This window comes from Astatotilapia calliptera, chromosome 12 (genome assembly GCF_964374335.1).
Source record: "Astatotilapia calliptera chromosome 12, fAstCal68.1, whole genome shotgun sequence".
NCBI classification, from domain to species: Eukaryota; Metazoa; Chordata; class Actinopteri; order Cichliformes; family Cichlidae; genus Astatotilapia; species Astatotilapia calliptera.
The window spans coordinates 14,962,309-14,983,671 of NC_137433.1; the positions used below are offsets into that span (position 1 = coordinate 14,962,309).

Sequence of the window (21,363 nt, forward strand, 5' to 3'; positions counted from 1 at the left end):
AGAGGGATAAAGCTGATGAGCCGTACTGTGGAGATATGGGAAAAATGTGACAATTAGCGAGCAGCAGCATGGCTTCACGCTGAGAAAGAGCACTACAGAAGATTTGTGACAGAAGGATAGCAGAAAGAGTGAAAGGAAAGGTTTACAAGATGGTAGTGATGTATGGATTGGAGATGGTAACACTGACAAAAAGACATGAGGCAAAGTCAGAGCAACCAGGATGGTCGAGATTAGACAGAATATCTCAGAGGGACAACTCAGGTTGAGAAGTCTGGACATGCAGAGAGGCCGAATAGCATTGGACAAATGGGGGATGACATCATTTTTTATGATGTCATCACCCAGGGAAAATGGGTAAGTGACGCAATGTTTTCATTACATCTTAAATAATAATAAGCGATGTGAAATTCCCTTTACTGGGACAGTGAAGGGAATTTTTGTCGTGTGGTTTCTAGTTCATGGAACTGTTGGATTTTCCTGAACGCCATTTTCCTCTCATCTGAGGGGAATCCACACTTGACCCTGTGTGGATTAGAGAAAATCCAACTTGCACACCCAGTTCTTGTTTTAAACTAATTTCCCCTGGAAAAAGAACTGTTGAAAGAAATTATTAAAAGCTCCAAATTGCCACGACATTCATGCTCAACACGAGTGTATGTAAACTGCTGCTTGGGATTACTTTGGACCAAAGAAGATGAAATAACTTCATTTATTTTCAATAATATTTTATAGATGAGGTGACATAATCTGTTTCTCTTCGCCTTGTCAGAGTCCTTCCAAGTGGTGGTGAGAGGAAGTGGATTCCTTCACGCCCGAAATGTTGACAAAGTGCTGTGCAGCTTTCGAATCAACGACACCCTAACTAAGAGTAAGTGAAGCATTGCTTATCAGGGTGTTACCCCTTATTCACTGCATGAGCTATTTTATTACCATATAACATCATATCTGATTATGCTGTTAAACTATGACAAAGACGGCTGGAAAACACAGATGAGTGTGTGAGACGTTGTGAAATTCACCTAAATTACACCGGCCTGATTTTCCCAAAAGATAAACACTACTTGAGCCACACAGCTGGAGTCCTCGATGATCAAACGAGCAGCCAGGTTTTATTTATGCTTTTTTTTTAAACACATGGTGTAATTTTATAGTCGGGAAAAAACATAAAAATTAAAACAGGAGATTAAGTTACTGTGACACCTGAAAGTCTGTTTGCGATGAAGCGTAAATGCTGACAGAAAACCTCTTTTTTGTTTTCTTTTGAAGGCTTTGGGAGTTTGAATTAAAAGACTTTGAAGGAGACGACGCCAAACCTCTTCTGAAACTGGTAAGTCTAGAACACTCACAAGTAATTTGGAGATTTCTTTTTTTACATAACCTCTGAACAAAACTGCACTGTAAATGTGTTTTCTGTTTCAGGTATGGGCAGTGAACAATATTAATAAAATAAGGGACATAGCCCGGATGCTCCTTAAATTTCCAGAGGCTATACCTCCTTAATTTCAGTGGGTCACATCTGACATACAATTAACAGTCCAGCTAAAGTCTTGAAATATTTCTGTGGTGCTTTAAATATGTTTAAAAGATATTTAAATAGCCTTATTCTACAGAACACTTAAACTCCTCAGCATGATGAACGATTCCGTTTAAATTCTTAAAGACAAGAACCAGGAAGTTCTACTTAACAACATTGCAAACTTTGCACCAGTGCTGCTCAAGACGATTGCTGGTGTAGCAAAGAATCACGTATCCAATATCTTTAAGCCCCCTTCAAGTCTTCCAATGTTTGATGTTCTTCCAAATGAAGAACCTCCTTCAGACAGTCCTTCAACGCCCGATGTTCCACCAGTTGATAAACTTCCCTCTGAAAATGTGCCAGTGTTGAATGTTCTTCCCAGTGAGGAACTCCTTTCTGAAAGTTTGCCAGTGCCTAATGTTCCCTGTGAGGAACTTTCTGCTGAAACTGCATCCATGTCTGAGACAGCTGAGACAGAGGAGTCTGAAGACCTTAAAATCAAACAGAAGACAAAAAAAGGCTTCTTCCAAAAATTAAAAATTCTGTGCAGTTGCTGTGTCAGACCGAAAGAAACTGACTGACAGAGAAACTGAAATCAAATTAAAAAATATAATTAATTAAAAATAATATTTTTTGCACAAGTCTCCATCTATGATTAAAGATGATTTTCTTTCAGATGTTTATAAGAGTCTCTTACGGTTCTCTAAATACCTTCACAAGTGTTGTTAACATAACATACTGATGTTAATATTTATAATAGAATTTCAACTTAACTCTTAACATGTCAACAACAGTAAGTGAAACTGGTAAATAACACTAGAGAATGCATTTCCTGTAGAAAATGCAGTGTAAATGCTAATAGCTGAATGGTTTGAGCTGAATTTTTATAATTGCTGAATCTTTGGAAAACAATGTTTAATGATGTGAAATACACCGAGTCATTCACCTGACAGCCAAAGTGCAGAACTGAAATTCACACAGAAGAACAAACTAGCTGAACATGTTGAAAATGTACATAAGAAAAACTGTCTAATGACAGAAGAAAATTAACCCCATTCTAGAAAACATCTGAATGAATATTGAAAGCTCATATTCTTTAAATCACTGGGAGAGTGGAATTAAATGTCTGAACTCAAGAATCTCAAATAATTCTTGGATAATTATCCAAGACTGTAACTATGATCAAAACACTTTTTGAACCATGAGGGTCCCAAGGACTTGGTCTACACAACAGTGTGTTTTGTATTTTCCTGGTGTCAAAACATCTTTTATTTATTAGAAAAAAGAAAGAAGTCAGTACCACAGGTTTTATTTTTATTATTTTAATCCACTGAAGTCAACACAACCAAATGCTGACAGGATCGATGATTTCCTCCCAAACTCTGGTATCCTACAAAACATACATGAGCAGTAGTATCACACTAGGTGGAGAAGGGCAAACAACAGTGCTCAACATTACAACCCAATGACCATTATCAAGAAAGTTTCCCAAATGTAAATCACTTCACATTATAGCTTGGCATACAAAACCTACACTTTGACAAGGCAATGAGGAGGGGGGAAAAATCCAGTGTTTACAGTATGGCTGCACAACGCTGTGTGACCGATACGGTTACTAGCTTGAGTGAATCTGGTGTTGACAACGTCAGGCAGATAGATAGAGAGGAAGGAAAACGATATACCCGGTAATTCATTCACAACACTAACACCGAGAACAGTGGACACATCATCAGCACACTGTGTGGGGGGTTTCATGTACATACAGAAGCATTTCTTTTTTTCATCAGGTCTCAAAAAACAACTCATCGTTTCACATCTTTAAAGAGCCTTCATAGATACAGTGTGCTATCAATATCTTTACAGAACAGGCAGGCAAGTATTTCAACACATATCCTAAAACATACAGACAAATCTGTTACAAATAAAAAGTTGCAAGCTCACATACAGTTTCAACCATTTGGATTGTTACACGTGCAAAACGTGTTCTGTTAAAACTGGGTAACTGGTGACTCGACTCCGGCTGCTGTTATTACAAAGCTTACACGACTGCTGTGACATCATCTGCACATATACAGCAATGGTCATATATATTTTTATATATATATTTATAGCACCAGGTGCAGAGAGGTTGTGGGCAAACCTTCCAATCGAGCTTCTTCGACTGACTATATCCTTAACCACATCCAGTGTTGCTATTATTGGAAGCTTTTCGCCCAGACAACCTATCAACCAACATGAGGGGAAAAAACGCGAGGAAGAAATGAGGGAAGAGTGTGTTTCTCAGGCAGAACACTAGCAATTTCTCCCCCGGGGTGAAGCTAAATGAGTGGTTTAACCCTAAAAATACCCTTTTCTTTTCCTTTCAGTGCAGTCAGCGTTTTCCAAAATGACTTAAAAATGTTAAAACATAAAACATCAAAAAGACAATATTTTTTTAAAAAATGGAAACAGAGTGCAACTATATCACTAAAGGAAGACATAGGTGAATTGCTCAGCTCAATACATGGCTTAAACTTAAAACCAAGCATAAATTCAAATACTGCAGACTTGAGGTGTTATTGAAAAACAATATTCTACTATCTAATTTCTCATTTCTGAACAAACAGTCTCATAACAGTAGAAACAGCATTGTTAACGGTGGCAACAGAGGCTCTGCTTTCAGCTAAAGATGGCTGATGTCTGAGAACCACCAAAACATTCTAATACGTGGAAAACGAACAGCGCAAGAAGAACAACCGCCAAAGGTTCCTGTTGCTAAAATATTCCTTGGGGTGACTTTTGGGTCAGCTTATTGAGCCAAGAGGGCAAATAAACAATCACATGCAGCTGAAAATATACAAAAAAATGTAAACAAATTAATTTCATCAATAATCAAACTGGCCGTGAAAACAGCATTAAAAAAAGAGCTGCTTCAATTCACTTGATCCTTCCTCGGTATTTAACTATCTCGAGACGGTGAAGCGAAATGGAATAGTGCTTTCTTTTTTCTTTGCATGAGGTGACGTGGTGGTATGTGTGAATATTAATAAATGGTGTGGGCTGCATAGGGGAGTCGGAGGTGATCAGCAAAGGGACGTGATGTGACATTTGTAAGAGCAGCCTCTGGTCCCGTGTGGCCCCGCGACCCCCCTCCCTGGCTATGTGGAGAAAAAGTGCTTAGCCGAGGCTGGTGATGTTAGCTTTTCCACCGGGAGGAGCCACGATGCGTTGAGTGGTGCGACGAGGAACGTTGTCATCAATTTGGGCGCCTAAAAATATTTTCGAATAAAATATTAGACAATCTAAATGGCCAGCTGTGAAAAAAGGCAAACTGGCAGGTGTTCTGACTCACCAGACAGACTGAAGCCAGACTGGTGAAGGTTGCGCACAGGCTGGTGAGTAAACTGCTGTTGTTGCTGCTGCTGCTTGGCAGGGGAAGTCTTCACCGAGGAAACTGTGGACATCACCTTGGGAGTCACAGTCACCTCACAAACTGGCCCGTCGTACAGACCCCTCGGGACTCCTCGCAGCTCTGTGAGCTAAACATAATAACACGGTCATTCGTATTATAAGAATGAGGTCTCCGCAGCTGTGGCTGCTCCTTAGATACACGCACAGGACTCACCCTGCTGCGAGCTTTTATCCTCTTGTAAACGTGGTCCGGGAAGGGTTTACGGCCGATGTAGCGCCCACAGCCCTCCGTGGTGTGAAGGCTGCCCTCCTCCAACACAATCTTGCCCTGGCTGATCACCACCAGAGGACCTCCACGCACTTCTGTCCCCTCGAAGATGTTGTACTCCACAGCCTGGAACACGAAGAAGTTTTATGGTTTTACAAGATTAGCAGAAATCTCTTAAAAGTCCTAAATAAATATCTGAGGTACAGAAGCAAAAGTAAATTTCCCTGATATCTTATATTGCATCATATCGATTTTTTTTTTTTTGCCTGCTTTAATCCTTTCCCTCAAAAAGGCGACCATTTGACGACCTCCTCTGTACCTTAATGATGAGTTAGAATAGAATAGAATAGAATTCAACTTTATTGTCATTGCACATGCACAGGTACAGGGCAACGAAATGCAGTTTGCATCCATCCAGAAGTGCTTTAGTGATATAGATATATTACAATATATATTAGCAATAATATAGATATGTAAGTATATTACAGAAATGGGTCTATTATGTTATAATGTACACGGTATGAAGTATGTTGTGAATATTCTATAACTATAAGTATGTACAGGCTGTAGTGAGTACAAGCTATGTACAGGATATGAACAGGATATAAATATGAAAAACTATACAGAATATGAAATAAATAACTTTACAGGAATCTGAGATATACAGCTATACAGAAATGGGAACTATGCAAGTTGTAAACAGTTGTAGGGTTAAAAATTATCGTATGTACAGAATGATTGTTTACACAGAGCTATACAGTAGTGCAGTTAAGGTAAGTGAGGGTGTGGATAATTTCTACAGAGGCTATATAAAGTGCTAGTGGTTGTGAGTGGTGGTTCACTCCATGTTATTATTGTGTGTTTGAGGGTACAGTTGTCCATTGTGTGTGTGTGTGTATGTTCAGTCCATGAGTTTAACGTGGGTCAGATGTCAGGAGGCAGAGTTCAGGAGTCTGACAGCTGTGGGGAAGAAGCTGTTCCGGTACCTGGTGGTCTTAGTCCGGAGGCTCCTGTAGCGCCTCCCAGAGGGCAGGAGGGTGAAGAGTCCATGTGATGGGTGACTGGGGTCTTTGATGATTTTCCCAGCCCTTTTCAGACACCGCTTCCTGTAGATGTCTTTTATGGCAGGAAGTGGTGCTCCGGCGATGCGCTGGGCAGTTTTCACGACCCTCTGCAACGCCTTCCGGTCCGAGGCAGAGCAGTTCCCGTACCAGACTGTTATACAGTTGGTCAGGATGCTCTCGATGGTGCAGCGATAGAAGTTCACCAGGATGTCTGAGGACAGGTGGTTCTTCCTCAGAGTCCTCAAGAAGAAGAGGCGCTGGTGAGCCTTCTTGACCAGCTTGGAGCAGTTGGTCGTCCAGGTGAGATCCTCGGAGATGTGGACTCCCAGGAACTTGAAGCTGCTCACACGCTCCACAGCCGTCCCCTTAATGTGGATGGGTGGATGTGGGTCAGCATTCCTCCTGTAGTCCACGATGAGCTCCTTGGTCTTCTCGGTGTTAAGCAGCAGGTTGTTTGTGTCGCACCACTCAGCCAGACGATCCACCTCCTCCCTGTAGGCGGCCTCCTCGTTGTCACTGATGAGGCCAATCACCGTGGTGTCATCTGCAAACTTAATGATGGTGTTGGAACCATCAGCAGGTCTGCAGTCGTGGGTGAAGAGGGAGTAGAGGAAAGGGCTCATCACACAGCCTTGTGGTACACCGGTGTTCATTGTGATGGTAGATGAGCAGCGGTTATCCAGCCGGACATGTTGGGGGCGGTTGGTCAGGAAGTCCAGTAACCATTTGCAGATGAGGGAACTGATACCCAGGTCTGTCAGTTTCCTGATGAGTTGTGAGGGGTGGATTGTATTGAACGCTGAACTGAAGTCTATAAACAGCATTCTGGCGTAGGTGTTGTTGTTGTCCAGGTGTGAGAGGACAGAGTGCAGTGCGATGGAGACTGCATCCTCTGTGCTCCTGTTCTGGCGGTATGCGAATTGGTGGGGGTCCAGGGTGGGGGGGAGACAGGATTTGAAGTGTGCTAGGACCAGCTGCTCTAAGCACTTAGTGATGATGGGGGTGAGTGCTACTGGGCGGTAGTCATTGAGGCAAGATGGGTTGGAGTTTTTGGGTATCGGGACGATGGAGGTGGATTTGAAGCAGGCCGGTACCACAGCGTGGGCCAAGGACAGGTTGAATATGTCTGTCAGCACTCCTGCAAGCTCCTCAGAACACGCTCTGAGAACACGCCCGGGGATGCCATCGGGACCTGCAGCCTTGTGGACATTGATCCTGCTCAGCACCGCTCCTACATCGGTGGGGGAGAGAGTCATAGGTTGGTGGTCTGGCGTCACGTCTGCTTTGGTTGTGGTTGTGGGGTTCCCTCGCTCAAAACGAGCATAAAAGTTGTTGAGCTCGTTGAGGAAGGAGACATCAGAGGATGCGGGGGAGGGTTTGGTGGTCCTGTAGTCTGTGATGGTCTGGAGTCCTTGCCACAGTTTTAGTATATATCAATAAAAATGTGGTTTCCGGGTTTTTCCAAGAGTTACTTCTGATGTACACCCAGTCTATAAGCACAACTGAAATATGACAGAAACCCCTCAGCTGAGAGCTTTAAGTCAAGTTGGCTTCAAGGGGTAAACAGTTAACAAGATGCCATTTAGTATAGTGAACAGTGCAACAAGTCATTTTTTAAATTTAAAATTTGCATAATAAAACAGAGGATATATTTGAAGCTTATTTTTCACTCAGATTCCTTGTTATTCTCTATCTTTTGTCACTCCTGCCTGTTAATACCATATTAGTACCTCACTCACCTCTAACACAGACCAGGCTCAGCATGCAAAGAGCATTTGAGCTTAAGAATTAGGTCACATTATGTATAAGACACACAAATGACTAAATATATTGGGAATCAAGAGTCGTAACAAGCTATGTAAATATCTGACCAGGTTGTGGCTCTTAGCTGAGATGATCTTAGTGACGTCTGGGTCCCACAACACAAGGTCGGCATCGGACCCCACGGCGATGCGGCCTTTGCGGGGGTACAGGTTGAAGATCTTGGCCGCGTTAGTGCTGGTCACTGCCACAAACTGGTTTTCATCCATCTTTCCGGTCACCTTTAGTGACACGACAACAGATCGCTTAATTTCAGTGAGTGTAAACATGCGGCGAGGTTTGCCGGGGATTTTGCTTTATGTTCCAAATTTTCTGGAATGCGTGAAAAGTGGGTCACATTAAGCTCACCACACATTTGTCCCAGATTAGGGACATCCTCTCCTCGGTGCCGTTGGTTCCCTCTGGGATGAGGGAGAAGTTATCTTTGCCTACCGCACGCTGAGAAGTTTGGAAAGTACAGTGAGCACTTCCGGTCACCTGCAAGTCCCCGCTACATAAGAAACAAAGCGAGATATCCTTCATGTGTGTGATGTGTAATGTGCCATTTTAGATTAATTCATCCGAAAATGTTTGAAATGTAACATTTTTATTAAGGCTGCTCATGGAAATGTTATGATTATCTGCTGTCATCAGGTGTTCGATAATAAATGTGATTACAGATACAGCTGAAAATTCAAATGCAGCACACAGCTGTAACATCTGTCAAATCACTGCGTTACAGCTGTTTATGTCCTAGTTTAAAGCACCTACCATGACAGCAGGGAGTTGAGGTAGTCGGGGGTGGTTGGATCAGGACTAAGTGGTGGAGAAGTGACAAAGGCTGCTGCCTTGGCCCAGTTCTTACTCCAGTAATGAGTACCATCTGTGCCCAAGCTGGCAGAGATGGGCTCTCCGTAAACCACAGCACCTGCAGGAGCAGACAGGATGATGTCAACGCTACGTGTCAGGAATACAAGCAGAGTAAAAAAAGAGAAAGTATTTTTATAAGTTTCTCTTCTTACCCCTTTTTCTAGCCAGAGCAATGACATCAGCAGCACTCTTGCTCATCACCTTGGTGATGTAGAGGGGACAGTTGGTCTGATTGGCGATGGTGACAGCACGATTGACCGCCTCGGCCTCTACCTGCGGATAATGAGGTGAGACACAGGTGATTCTTCTGTTCCACACTATATCCAGGCTGTCGCTTGTCACTCTTAGACATCATCAGTCTTACCTCCTCGGGGCGGCTGAGCACGTGACCTTCAGGTCCTGTGATCCCCAGCTCTAGAATACGTCTCTGCTCCTAAAACATCCACAAAAACATTATTATCAAATACTGAAGTATCTGGTTTGACATCACTGACTTTATAAGGGGCTACGTTACCTCTGCAATGATGTCTCCATTCTCAGCATGAACCTGGGCGATGGCTCCGAGATCTCTGATGACACTGAACACCTCGTAGATCTACAAGAACATGGAGAAAAGTGGTCAAGCTCATTGGGGGGGGGTGGGGGTCATTTATACCAAAGACATCTAAAAGCCTACAAAACATGTGCTGTGACAGACGACTCAGCAGAGATCCCAGCAGCCAAGCATACCTGAGAGTCAGAAAGTTGGAAAACATCCTTATAAGCCAAATAGACCAGGAAAGAGTTGACACCTGAAGGAAGAAAACTTATGAGAGAAAACAGCCAAAAGGTGGAATAAAGAGAGCAAAAGAGGGAAAAACCCAAAGCGAAGGGAGGAAGTAAAAAAACCAAAAGGATAAAAAAAAAATTGCACAGCAAAAATTTTAGGTTATTGCAGGTTGATTTTCTTTCCTACGCAGTCAGAGAACCACTTTTTACAACAGGGAAATGGCAACATTTCACCACCCCAGTAAAAAGTCAGATAAGTCTAAGATTTTGAGCCGTAGGTGGGAGACATGAGCTGAGTACAACTCCGACTACATACCATGGTCCTTCACTAAAGTCTCCATCTCTTCCTGGTTGCCTTTGTTCCACTCTGTGATGTCCACATGCAGAGAATAGTCACAGCAAGACTTGCTGTCAGCCCACTCTCTCCACTGTGTGAAGGCAGCAACCAGGCTGACGCCAGGCTCCGGCACCACATGGTCAACTATAGAATACAAACAAGCAGGTCTGATTTCATGTGCACAAGCAAACTGTTAAATTAAATCATACGCTTGATGGCATTCACATCTGCAATGTCATAATCCCCAAAACAACATCGCTGTATGTGTAAACTGGCTGAAAATACACGAGCAAGTCTGTCTGATGTGTCACATACTGATCATGGTTGTCCCCCCAGCCAGGGCCGCCCTGGTACCCTGGTAGAAATCATCCGCAGCCACCATGCCTCGGTCAGGCATCTGGAATCGGGTGTGCACGTCAATACCCCCGGGCATCACCATTCTTCCATGAGCCTCAATGATTTTAACTCCACCAGGAACAATAAGGTTGTCTCCAATTTGCCTCAATGAGACAAACAAAAAGAAAAAAATCAGGCATAAAGAAGTGAATGAAGTTACAAAAAGCAAAAGCAGAAAAAGAAGGACTTACTTGATGACTCCATCTTCCATGTAGATATCAGCCAAAAACGACTGATCATCGTTCACTATCTTCGCCCCTTTGATAAGAAGGCGGTCACTCTGAAAGGATGAGACAGCATTTTCTCAGCATTAGCTAAACCAAGCAATAAATATTTTATTTTAACTTCCAGCAGCCAGCAGTTTGATCCATGACTCAACAGAAAATCTTTTACCCACAAACACAGTTTTAGAAAAGAAGAGTGACCGAAGCTAAAGCTGTGAATATTTCCCAGATTGCTCAAAGTCTCATGCAAAGCATGGCTTGATCCATACCAATCCTCAACCTGTCTACATGATGACTAGGATTGATTTAGTAGACTTATTCATGCATAACAGACACATCATTTGAAGAGAGGGAAAGATTCTTAGCGCAGGCTCTTGAGTGACACAATTACCTCCACCTGAATGAGATAAAAGGAAAGCATAACAGGCTGGCCTACTTCTCCTAAAGGCTTTCTGGGGTCTCCGAAGATATAAAAAAACGTTTTGCAGCAAAACTCACAGCAGGAAACACTCAGTGTGTCCAGCTTTACAGACTGCAGGAAGCATTAAGTGTACAGGGCATGGCTGACATGATCTCACAAACCACTGCGCTGACATAAGTGGGTCATTTAACCTGTGTCCTTTCTGTGCCCGAGTGGTCAGCAGCTAGTGTACTGAGCTTGCGGTATACACATACAATATCAAATGTAGTCCTCAACTTCCAAAATGAATGTGCCAACATCTAAATCATATATCAGATGCTGATCATTACCATAAACTCCAAAATAAGAAAAAGCAACATCTTCATCTTTTATGCATCAATTATCAGACAATTACCACACAAATATATTGGGTAGCCAGAATCAAAACTATCGGAAATATTAGCTATTTGCTGATCCATCGTTTCAGCATTTAGAATCACGGATATGTTAAAGTTAAAAAGCAAAGAGAAGATGAAAGAAACACCCTTCAATTATTTGTTTGCATAGTTTGTCCAACAGATGGCGCTAAGGAACTTCCCTCCTGGCAACGCATCCTTAAAATGCACAAAAAGGGTACTCTGTTTCACCTTGGTGTGTCTGAAAGGAAAACTATATCAGAGGATATACCATAACTTTAAGTCATTGTTTTAAATAAAAAGCATTTGTTTGACCCTAATCTTAGTTTTGTGTTTTGTTTTTTAATTAAAGACAAAAGCCGTTGGCATGTCTCTTTTAATATTACTGTGTAATAACCATGAATCAACTATTAACAGACAAATTCTGGATATTGATGGATATGACACAGTTAGAGATTACAAAGAAAAATTAAAAAAGACCTATACAAGAGCCAAACTCTATAAAAGAACACACAGCCTCAATCAAAATCAAGCTGTGCGACAAACAACTGCACCTCAATATGGTGCTAGCAGAGGTTAAGTTGCTGTGAAACTCTTAAGGCACATTCTTCAAAGGACTGCTATTATTCCTGCTTTAGTGTGCTTTGAACAAATTCAGCTAGTGCTTTTCAGACTAACCTTGGCATTTTGTTTAAAGCTTTGCAGAGTGAAACTATCTAGTTCATTCACTCCAGACTAATAGGTGGTGTTGTACTGAGTGTGAAAGCCTGGGAAAGGCTGGCTGTAGAGTTGCTGCTGTCTGCATGGCGTGTCTGGGATGTCAGACTCGTGTGTTTATGACCCTGGATCGACCTGCGAAGGACCTGACAACCATCTGTATGAAACACAGCCAGTACATAAAAGATTTTGATGTGATTAAGTGATCAAACATAAAGCTGCTGAGTCTATATGCTGCAGAATCAGCCCTCTTGCTGCATGATGAAAGCATAGGGTTTGGATGGGAGCTGTGCAATGACCTACTTTGCGAGTGAGGTTTTACTTCTTTTAACTATCACAGCAAGCCTGCTGCATTCCCCCTAATGATTATGTGTGGTCTGGGTGAAGAGCTGCACCATAAATCAAAGCAAAATTAATGTATATTAGCAAATCAGGATCTGTAGCAATATTTGACTGAATATGAATCAGGATTTTTTTTAATCCATAAACAAGAAAGAAAGACAACAAAAAAACACATAGTCCACTGAAGAGGGCAGGCATGGTGGATGCTGGAGGATAGAAGGTGGAAGATGAAAAACGACACAGTGAGGGAATCTGTGTCTAAACCTGTTAACTACACCCTTCAGGCTGAGGATGCTCTGAGAGAATAAGGGCTAATAATGGCAGCTAAATGACCTGATCTGAGTATTCATTACAGAGAAAAAATTGTAAGACCCAGATTTCAAATGAGGAATTGTTAAAAGGCTTGCACACTAGCTGGTTACCATCCCAGGCTGTCGGTATGTGGAGCTGGGCTGCTGCTGCTGCTGCTGTTGACAGCGTCAGTGTAAATGGATGGATAAGCGCTGGCTAGCTTTTGGTCTAAACTGTGAAGCTCACCGTACCCTTTATACACCCTTTATACACCTCCACTGCAGGACAGATATGATAAAATGAAACAAAACTCACTGTAATTCGTGGGATGTTCTTCTTTCCTTGGTACCCCGACATTTTGAAGCTCTCTCCGACACGGGTTCCCCCTGCCTCTTGGCTAACGCTAGCTAGCGAGACTGGAAAACCTCAGCTGCCAATGAAAGGATGAATGGATGCTCCGCTTGTTGGCCAGTCGACGCCCTGAGAGAACAATGCCTCTGTCTGAAAATGTCTCTATATATGAAGTCAAGTTCGCAGCGTGCGGCCTAAAAACAGCAGCCTAAAACGACAAGTTGTACCTCTGTCTCGCACTCGTAGACCTTGATTCACTCCTATAACGGGTCCCTGAAACCCAGACGAGCTCGAAGGAGAGGAGGGCCACAATGAGGAACGGCGCATGCGCACTGCCCCGCCCTGCTCTGCTTTAGCTCCATGTTTCTGTCCTGATGTGATACATGCAGTTTGGAGGCGAAATATGTTTTGCACAACCTGTTAGATCAGACGGACACGTCAGGGGATAAAAGGAGTACTTTAACAAAAAGATTAATCTCCTGATCTAGAAGTTGAACAGTTTATACAACTGCTCATATGAAAGGCTACTCTTCTCACAACAGCATTTTGGCACTGGATTTACAGTTTGTGACATACCATGCATTGATTGTTGTATGGATAAACTTTTGATAACTATAACCAGTAGAGCTACAGTGGGGGAAATAATTATTTGATCCCTTGCTATGTTTGTAAGTTTGTTTACTTGCAACAAATATGAAGAGTATCTCATTTTTATGTCCCCCTCCTTATGTCCCATGGCTCATGTACAGACTCGTCTGAAGTTCTCCAGTTTGTCAGCGAAAATTTGGGAGAAAGCGCTGTGGTCAGATGAAACCAAAATTCAGCATTTTGGCATGGTTGAGGAAGCAGAGTATGATCCAATGAACACCAACCCCACAGTCAAGTACAGGGGTGGGAACATTATGGTTTGGGGCTGTGTTTCTGCTGACAGTACAGGATTACTTCATCTCATTGAAGGGCCACTGGGGCCATGTACCATACCGTCTTGGACGACTACCTTGTTCCTTCCATTTCTATGTAAATGAGCAAACTTACAAATTCAGGAAGGATTAAAATAATTATCATCTTTACAGTAAATCTACAGACCTTATACTGTATGACATCTTCCAAACTATCTGACAGTGTGTTTCTTCACCGCTGTTATTAACAGTGAACTAAAGAGTAGAAATGCTAATAAAAAGCACAACTATAACCCTATCTTTTATAAAAATTAAAACGTCCACATTCATGAAGATCATCTGAAACCTCTTTAAATGAACTACTAACAACAAATGAGGAAGCAACAGACATTTTATTTTGGATTCACACACATTCACTTTCATCCTTATTACGCTGAGTGCTTTGTTTAATGGTGATGAAATGTAAATGACTTCTAAAGACAGCAGCTGCATTTGTTTCAGCCTCTGTATTCAGTACAAAGTCCATTCAAGTTTTAACACACTGCTCACTATTCAGCTGTGCAGAAAGCCCATTATGATGATATGTGCCTTTTATACTTGAAAAATGAATTCAATTCTATGGATCTCTATTTACTTCCTTTGTATTTTTTTTTCACATCAGCCACTGTATACAGTACAAACTTTATATTCCAAAAATTCCAAGTATTGCACACTTATCAACTGTACATAAATCTGTTTTCACATGCACAGTTTAGGAATTAGTACGAGTGCTTCCAAACCAACACAGCCAACAGCCAATACTGTAAGTTATAGCCAATTTTTCCATATTGTTATGGTCTGATCCATTTACAGACACTGACAGAATAATCCAGTCAGCATATCAGCATCAATATACAGAAATGCATGCATTTTCTCCAGAAAATAATTTCTTTAAAAGGTACACAGACACTGTACGCTAGATGAAATTACTGTACAGTGAAATCCAGATTAAAATCTGATAACACTTTTAAACGAGAACCCCTAGAAACCCCTTCTTCCTCCTCCGTGGCGATCCTTTCTGCCATTGAAGCTTCAATTAAACGACAGCAAAAACACATTACTTACACTGCCACGATGCATGAGATATAATACGCATTAGTATCACTGTATAAACAGATTATACAATGTCGGAAAGTATCTATTACAAGGGGCAGATCACAGCTTAAATTAATTTTTCACATCTACATCTTTAAATACCTAAACATATAAGAAAATGTAAAAAAAAAAAAAAAGTCTCAAGATAAATCACCGATGTGCAGTGGTGAAGCATACAAATTTGGCACTTTGCCACTGATGCTATATTATGTGTTAAAGAAGAAGATATGTAGGCAACAAAACAAATAAAAATAGCATATGGCCTGGTATACTGCGTTCCAGCCTTTAGGTTGCCACTATTATAGCATATTCCAACTATTTCTGTAAAATTCTGGAGCTACATACAAGATAAATGTTTACGCTTTCCAACCTTCAGAACAAAAAAGCTTTTAAACCCTCTGCGGTCAAAAAGATATAACTTCTATTATTAAAAATGTGTGGAATTTAAAAACTGATCCCACAGTGCAGTACCCCATCCCCCTACTACAACCACGCTTTCACTGCACCTCTAATGTTAAGCTCAATAAGTTAAGGCGATTCAAGTCCCTTTTGTTCCCAGAGCCGATTAATTAGTTTCTTGCAGATATTAATTACGAAGGCAACAGAGGACAGACGCAGTCCAATTTCTTGTAACTTAACAACAAGGCAAGTAAAGAAACTAAAACCCTGAAGCAACTTCATCTGAAATCCTCTTGTCTCGTATTTTTTAGTCGAACAGACGACGAATACTTTTCAGGTGGAACAGACTTTGTTACCTACTGCATATATGCAAATTTGTGACAACTGTGTGTACAGTGTTGTCCTCGGTCAAAATCTGATGGAGCGCAACCACGGTTACATCATGTGTACGACTACATCTACGATGCAATATAATTTTTAATGGTGATCGGAAGGGAAGTGCGGGTGTACAACAGATGCAGAGAGAGAGCTTGACCACACGAGGATGGCTGAGTGACTTGGAGAAGGGAGAACATCTAGGCACTGCTTCATTTTCTACTCAGTAGGAGCTGGTGGCGGCTGTTGCAATTCTCTTCCCAATGTACACTCTGGGAAAGAGGAAAAAGGAAAAAAAAGGAACAAAACTGAGTCAGTTTGGAAAAAAGGAAAAGAACAATAATATTTTGCAACAGTACTAGATAAATGATGATGCTCATTTATAACAAGTGATAGATTAAAATTAAGGTATACACTTTATAAACATAACATGGAAGCTGTCTCTTTGAACGGCTATAACTTCTAGATATGATTGTTGCAGACAAACATATAATTAGGGCAACTTGAGAAAACTCCAGCTGGTGTAACAAAAAGCTCAGCAATGGTAGAGATGCGTGACTTTTGACTTACCCAAGCCCAAGAGCCAGGATGTGTGAGATGAGTAAGGAAGGGATAAAGACTTTGAGAAACTCGGCAGAGAAGATGCCGCCTTTCTTCATGACTCCACTCTTTCTCATACTTAGAGAAACGGAACGTCGGGGGTGCCTAAAGTGGAACTCTCTGATAGGAAAAATTAAATGACAGGTTATTAAAAAAAAGAAAAGAAGAAAAACACAGCTAAAGACAGTCTCCTGACATATCAGTAAGTAGCTCTGAAAGCCTGGTTACTTTGGTGGAATGTTTTCAGGTCTGCTCGACCAGTCAGCAACCCAGTCTACTTCTTTGTTCATCAAAATGTCTTCCTCTCTGTCCTTCTCTGCACAATCTTCCTCTGACTGCAAATATAAAAGATGAAGCGATTAGATCAATGAAAAAGACTTTAAAGGGTCTTAAACTTTAGAGCTGAATACATAGCTTTACCTGACTACCTCTTGGGCTGGACATTTCCACATCAAATGTAATCTGACCCTCATCCTGCTCTGGACTTGGTGGCCTGTGAGGGCTTAATCAACATGTTTGGAGTAAGAAAAAAAACTTCTCAATAACAAACACACATATAAGGCCTTGAAGACCAAAAAATGACTTTTCTTCCTACCTATCGCAGGAGGAGTTACTTGGGCTGGATTCGTGTTGTGCATCCAGGAGGATCTTTTCCATGTCCCCGTTGTGGATAGAGGAGGACGATGGCACATGCTCTAGTCCTCCAATTAGGGTCTCATCACTTTCAGGCACCACTTCCAAGGTCTGCAGAGTTTGACTCATACCAGTATTTGCGTTTATTTGGTCTGCAGCAGGTGGTGTTAGCAGGTTGGTCTGCCTCCCCTGGGCCCCTGTATTCCCATTTAGCTCCAGCTCCACCCAGGACCCTTTGTAAAATAAAGATCAAGAGGACACAAGGAAGGTAAGCTTGCTGTGATAAGGCACAAACCTCGCAGCTGATTACACAGCACATAGAGACACACCCTCAAATGGAAACAGCTGACCTACATTTTCTGCACCGCTGATTCTGCGAATTCAAATGAACCGCCTGTGCACCGCATCCATGATGGCACGCATTTCTTTGTACCACTGCCCCATAAACAGCCTGCACTCTTTTTTTTAAATCAGCAGACGGAAGGGTGTTGCGTAATCTCTCGGAGCCTGCGGGTTTGTGTGAGCGCACAACGTGACAGCATGAGACGCCCTTTCCCGAAAACAAAGCATGGTGTATTTGTTTGGTTCGCGGATGGACATAAAAATAATAGATTGCACATTTACAGAAGCATTTGCCATCAGTGTTGCTCCCATGCGAGGTCTTGCATAACTACAGAGCGCACGGTGAGACAGTTTGCCCAGACATGTCGCTGTTCCAGCTGTGGTGCTGCCACGCATGACGAAGAACATCCCGAGAGCTAATGTGATGGCGCTTTAGTCGCTTGAAGTGCGAGCACACCTTAAGTGTTGTTTTAAATGTTTTTAGCTGTTTGCCTGCATGCAGTTGGGTAAAAATTGCGACCACTGCCTTCGGTTAGATTTGATGTATAATCAAAAGTGCAAAGGGCTTTTGAGTAAAGAAGTAGCTTGCCCACACAAAAATATACGGCCCATTATAGGAAAATAATAATTTAACAAAAAGGAAGTCACAAAAATCCCCCAAAATATTCAGTGTTTTGCCTCAAAGTTGTTTTCGTTGCTAGTGAAGCCCACCTAGCTTCAATCTTTGTACATGATTGGCCAGTAACGCGTCCATCAAAGCTTTTCTAAGACGCTATTGGCTCATTTGAGGTGACGTCAAACAACATACCCCCGCCCCTCCCAGTCGACGAGGAAATTCCACCCTCGATATAACTTTTACAATAAAACCTTCGCAGTAGCGGTATTTTTCACACACACAAGCGTCCATTACGAACATGTAAAGTAACGACTACAACGTGGAGCCGGGAAAACCCGAGGACGGTACGTACCCTGAAGCCCGGGCTCTTCGTTATTGTTTTGTTGAGCCGTCGCGGTGGACATGTTGACTATCCTGTTTTAGCATTCAACATGACACGCAGACAAACTTCCAAGTGCGCAGGCGCTAGATCTGTCCAGAGTCCAAACAGACAACAAAGGCTGGCTCTAGATCAGAGATGGCGTTTTACTTTTTCCCCCACCTTTTGGTTACGTTATTTAAAAGCTGATTTGAATAATGTACACAATTGCAAGATTTAAGAAAATAGAGATGTTTCTTTTTTCCTTTTTTGGGCGTGAGGGAAAGTAAAAAAATATTTCTACTAAAATGAAGTCCCACTGTATACACAGAAATCAGTTCTCTGATAGCATCCGGTGTATTTATAACCGATGTAAAATCATAAAGCACTGTGTTGGTTTTTGGGGTGTTTTTTCGTTTTTGTTTTGTTTTGTTCTGTGTTGGCCACTTGAGTCATTAGAAGGTTTGAGATGAGACTAACAACATTGATAAGGCTGGTCCTGTCGCCTCCAATTACAGGGTGGCATGGAAATAGCAATTTCTTTACACATATGCACATATGGCATATGCGGGTTTGGGTGCCTCTATAATATGTACAAAATATCGTTAAAATACATCAAATCCAGTAATTAAAGTCTCTAACTTTCTTATTGGTCAAATAATTAAACATTTCAGTTACATTTTATGCACTGTGTGGCATATATGACAAATAAGCATGTAGCCCAATAAATATAAAATCCAGAAAGCTACACAACATGAATTTGAAATACAAGTCTAACTTAAGATTCACTCTTTTCATTAGAAATAATAACATTTTACATGACTAAATTTACACAAAATGTCAGAAATCTGCACTGTCTGTTCCTACTGAAAACAAGAAACAAAGCTATTGATGCTATTACATGTTTTGATGTAATATTATGCAGTATATTTAGGTTTAGAATTTATATTCAAGGTTAAATGCGGCTAGGCTTAAAGTCTTAATGCTAGCTTATTTTAATAAACATCACTGCCATATGCAAAATTAGGGTGGCAGTAGGGGTGGCAAGAGTTTATTTTAGGGTGGCACATGCCACCACAGTAGATCTGCCCCTGACCACTGGTAAACCTTCAAATAACTGCTGGGTTACATGTCTGGAATATTAATGTGGGCAGAAAATAGGTCTGGTATTAATTAGAAAGGGATGAATCTATAGGACACATTGAGGATTGGGATTGGCGTGTTTTTATATACTTTTCAAACATAAGGCCCGGTAAAGACTAATTCGCCCGCTGGGCGGCCTTGGAACAAGGAGAACAAATATTAACTGTATTCACATTTAAGTTTTACAGCTTTTTCTATTTGTAAAGACCCATGGCCATTCATAACACACAAAGGTAATTACTAATATAGATGTTTGGGTTTGTTTTTTAAAAAAAAATGCATTTTCAGTCTTTTTTCTTTGGTTTATAATTACGGGACAGTAATTCTATTATATACTACCTTGCAGAAAAAGTGGGATGTGCTAAAATTACCTGCCTTTTTCTTATATTAAGATATTTGGGGGATTAAATGTGTAGCTAGAGTTCTTTGAAACTTCCCTTTGTGTCAGTGTAAAGTGGAGTATACGTTGCCCATGATGTAAAAGGAGTTTGACATCGCTGAGGTAGAGAAAGCAGTTTCATGCTGTTTTCATTAAACTTCACACCAATAGAGAAAATAATATATAATACGATAGCAACTCATCAGAGGTGTGTAATCCTTAGATCAGGTATGCAGACATTCATCTCACATCTTTCCAATTGAAAAATGTTTTTTGAAGTAACAGCTTTGTTCTTAAAAGCTTTTTAAAAAAATTATTATTAAAAAGATAATTTATTTAAAATAAGAGGAAAGGTGTAGTCTTTTTTAAGACAACATGCAAAGCTTAGTTTAGCATTTAAAAGCCTTACAGAATCCTGAAATGCCCTCAGTGTCTAATCCAAAATAAAAAAAAAACGACAACAAAAAACAACAGTCATTACATTCAGAATTCAGGTTGAAAATTCTTTATTATTTTTCATCTAAATTGTACTTTATTCCATGTGACAAGGACATAGCTGTACACTGAACCCTTTGTAGCCCCCCCACCCCATAGATCACCAAACTCTTACAATCTTTATTCAAGAGGCCATTTTAAAGAAACAGAACATACAAATTAATGAAATTCACAAAGGTAAAAGTGCAATTTGTTTTAACTCCTGTAATATATCAGACATGTATAATACACTGCTGCAACTGAGAAAACCTTACAACTCCAGACAACAAGTAGGGAAGGTTTGGTTTCCCAGGGTGTTGTTCAAAATCCATTACATATGTTTGATTTTAGTTTTTAAAAAAAGAAAAAGTTATGAGCTACCTTTAAATAAGGCAGTTTTTGTCTTGAGTCCTGAAAAGCTGCTTTCTTGAAGGTACGTTTTGATCAAGAGCAGCGGTAAATTCCCCTGAGCAGTCACCTGTCTGGCACATCATAAATTTCAAGAAACATGACTTGATTATCTCATTTATTCTTAATGCTCTAAGAAAGGCAATAGGGTTCCTTTGAATATCATCATGATTTAAACCACAGTTATGAAAAATAGCTACTGTAATTATGTGTTAATTTATGGGATCCTTGACTTGGGAATGGGCACATTATGAAGGTTTATTCAAGTGACTGGAGCTGTATGACACAAATGACCCTCACACAGTGTGAGGGGAAAAAGAAAGATTAGTGAAATACCTCAGCACTAGTAGACATTACCCAGAGCCCTGAGTGAGACACACACACACACACACACACACACACACACACACACACACAAAACAGTAGTTTAACACCACCGTATGGACATGGGTG

General features: G+C 41.1%; 2 protein-coding genes and 1 long non-coding RNA gene across 3 annotated transcripts; 1 reads left to right on the plus strand and 2 right to left on the minus strand.

The window, feature by feature from the left end:
* Positions 1-730: 730 nt before the first annotated feature.
* LOC113033122 (uncharacterized) lies at positions 731-9,201 on the plus strand. Its single transcript, XR_003274002.2, has 3 exons — positions 731-868; positions 1,267-1,327; positions 9,073-9,201. It is a non-coding gene; the product is annotated as an uncharacterized LOC113033122 (long non-coding RNA).
* Positions 4,376-13,470, minus strand: dpysl2a (dihydropyrimidinase like 2a). The gene is made up of 15 exons (XM_026186515.2): positions 13,378-13,470; positions 13,115-13,279; positions 10,601-10,689; positions 10,329-10,513; positions 9,993-10,157; positions 9,638-9,699; positions 9,423-9,503; positions 9,273-9,341; positions 9,061-9,181; positions 8,810-8,966; positions 8,408-8,549; positions 8,110-8,280; positions 5,121-5,300; positions 4,848-5,034; positions 4,376-4,764 (listed from the first exon to the last, which is right to left on the minus strand). Exons 2-15 carry the CDS (start codon positions 13,154-13,156, stop codon positions 4,673-4,675), a joined length of 1,743 nt encoding a protein of 580 aa, XP_026042300.1. The 5' UTR covers positions 13,157-13,279; positions 13,378-13,470; the 3' UTR covers positions 4,376-4,672.
* Positions 13,471-16,041: 2,571 nt separating this feature from the next.
* bnip3la (BCL2 interacting protein 3 like a) lies at positions 16,042-18,637 on the minus strand. The gene is made up of 6 exons (XM_026186265.2): positions 18,501-18,637; positions 17,153-17,423; positions 16,978-17,059; positions 16,786-16,892; positions 16,528-16,677; positions 16,042-16,229 (listed from the first exon to the last, which is right to left on the minus strand). Exons 1-6 carry the CDS (start codon positions 18,550-18,552, stop codon positions 16,181-16,183), a joined length of 711 nt encoding a protein of 236 aa, XP_026042050.1. The 5' UTR covers positions 18,553-18,637; the 3' UTR covers positions 16,042-16,180.
* Between the last annotated feature and the right edge of the window lie 2,726 nt (positions 18,638-21,363).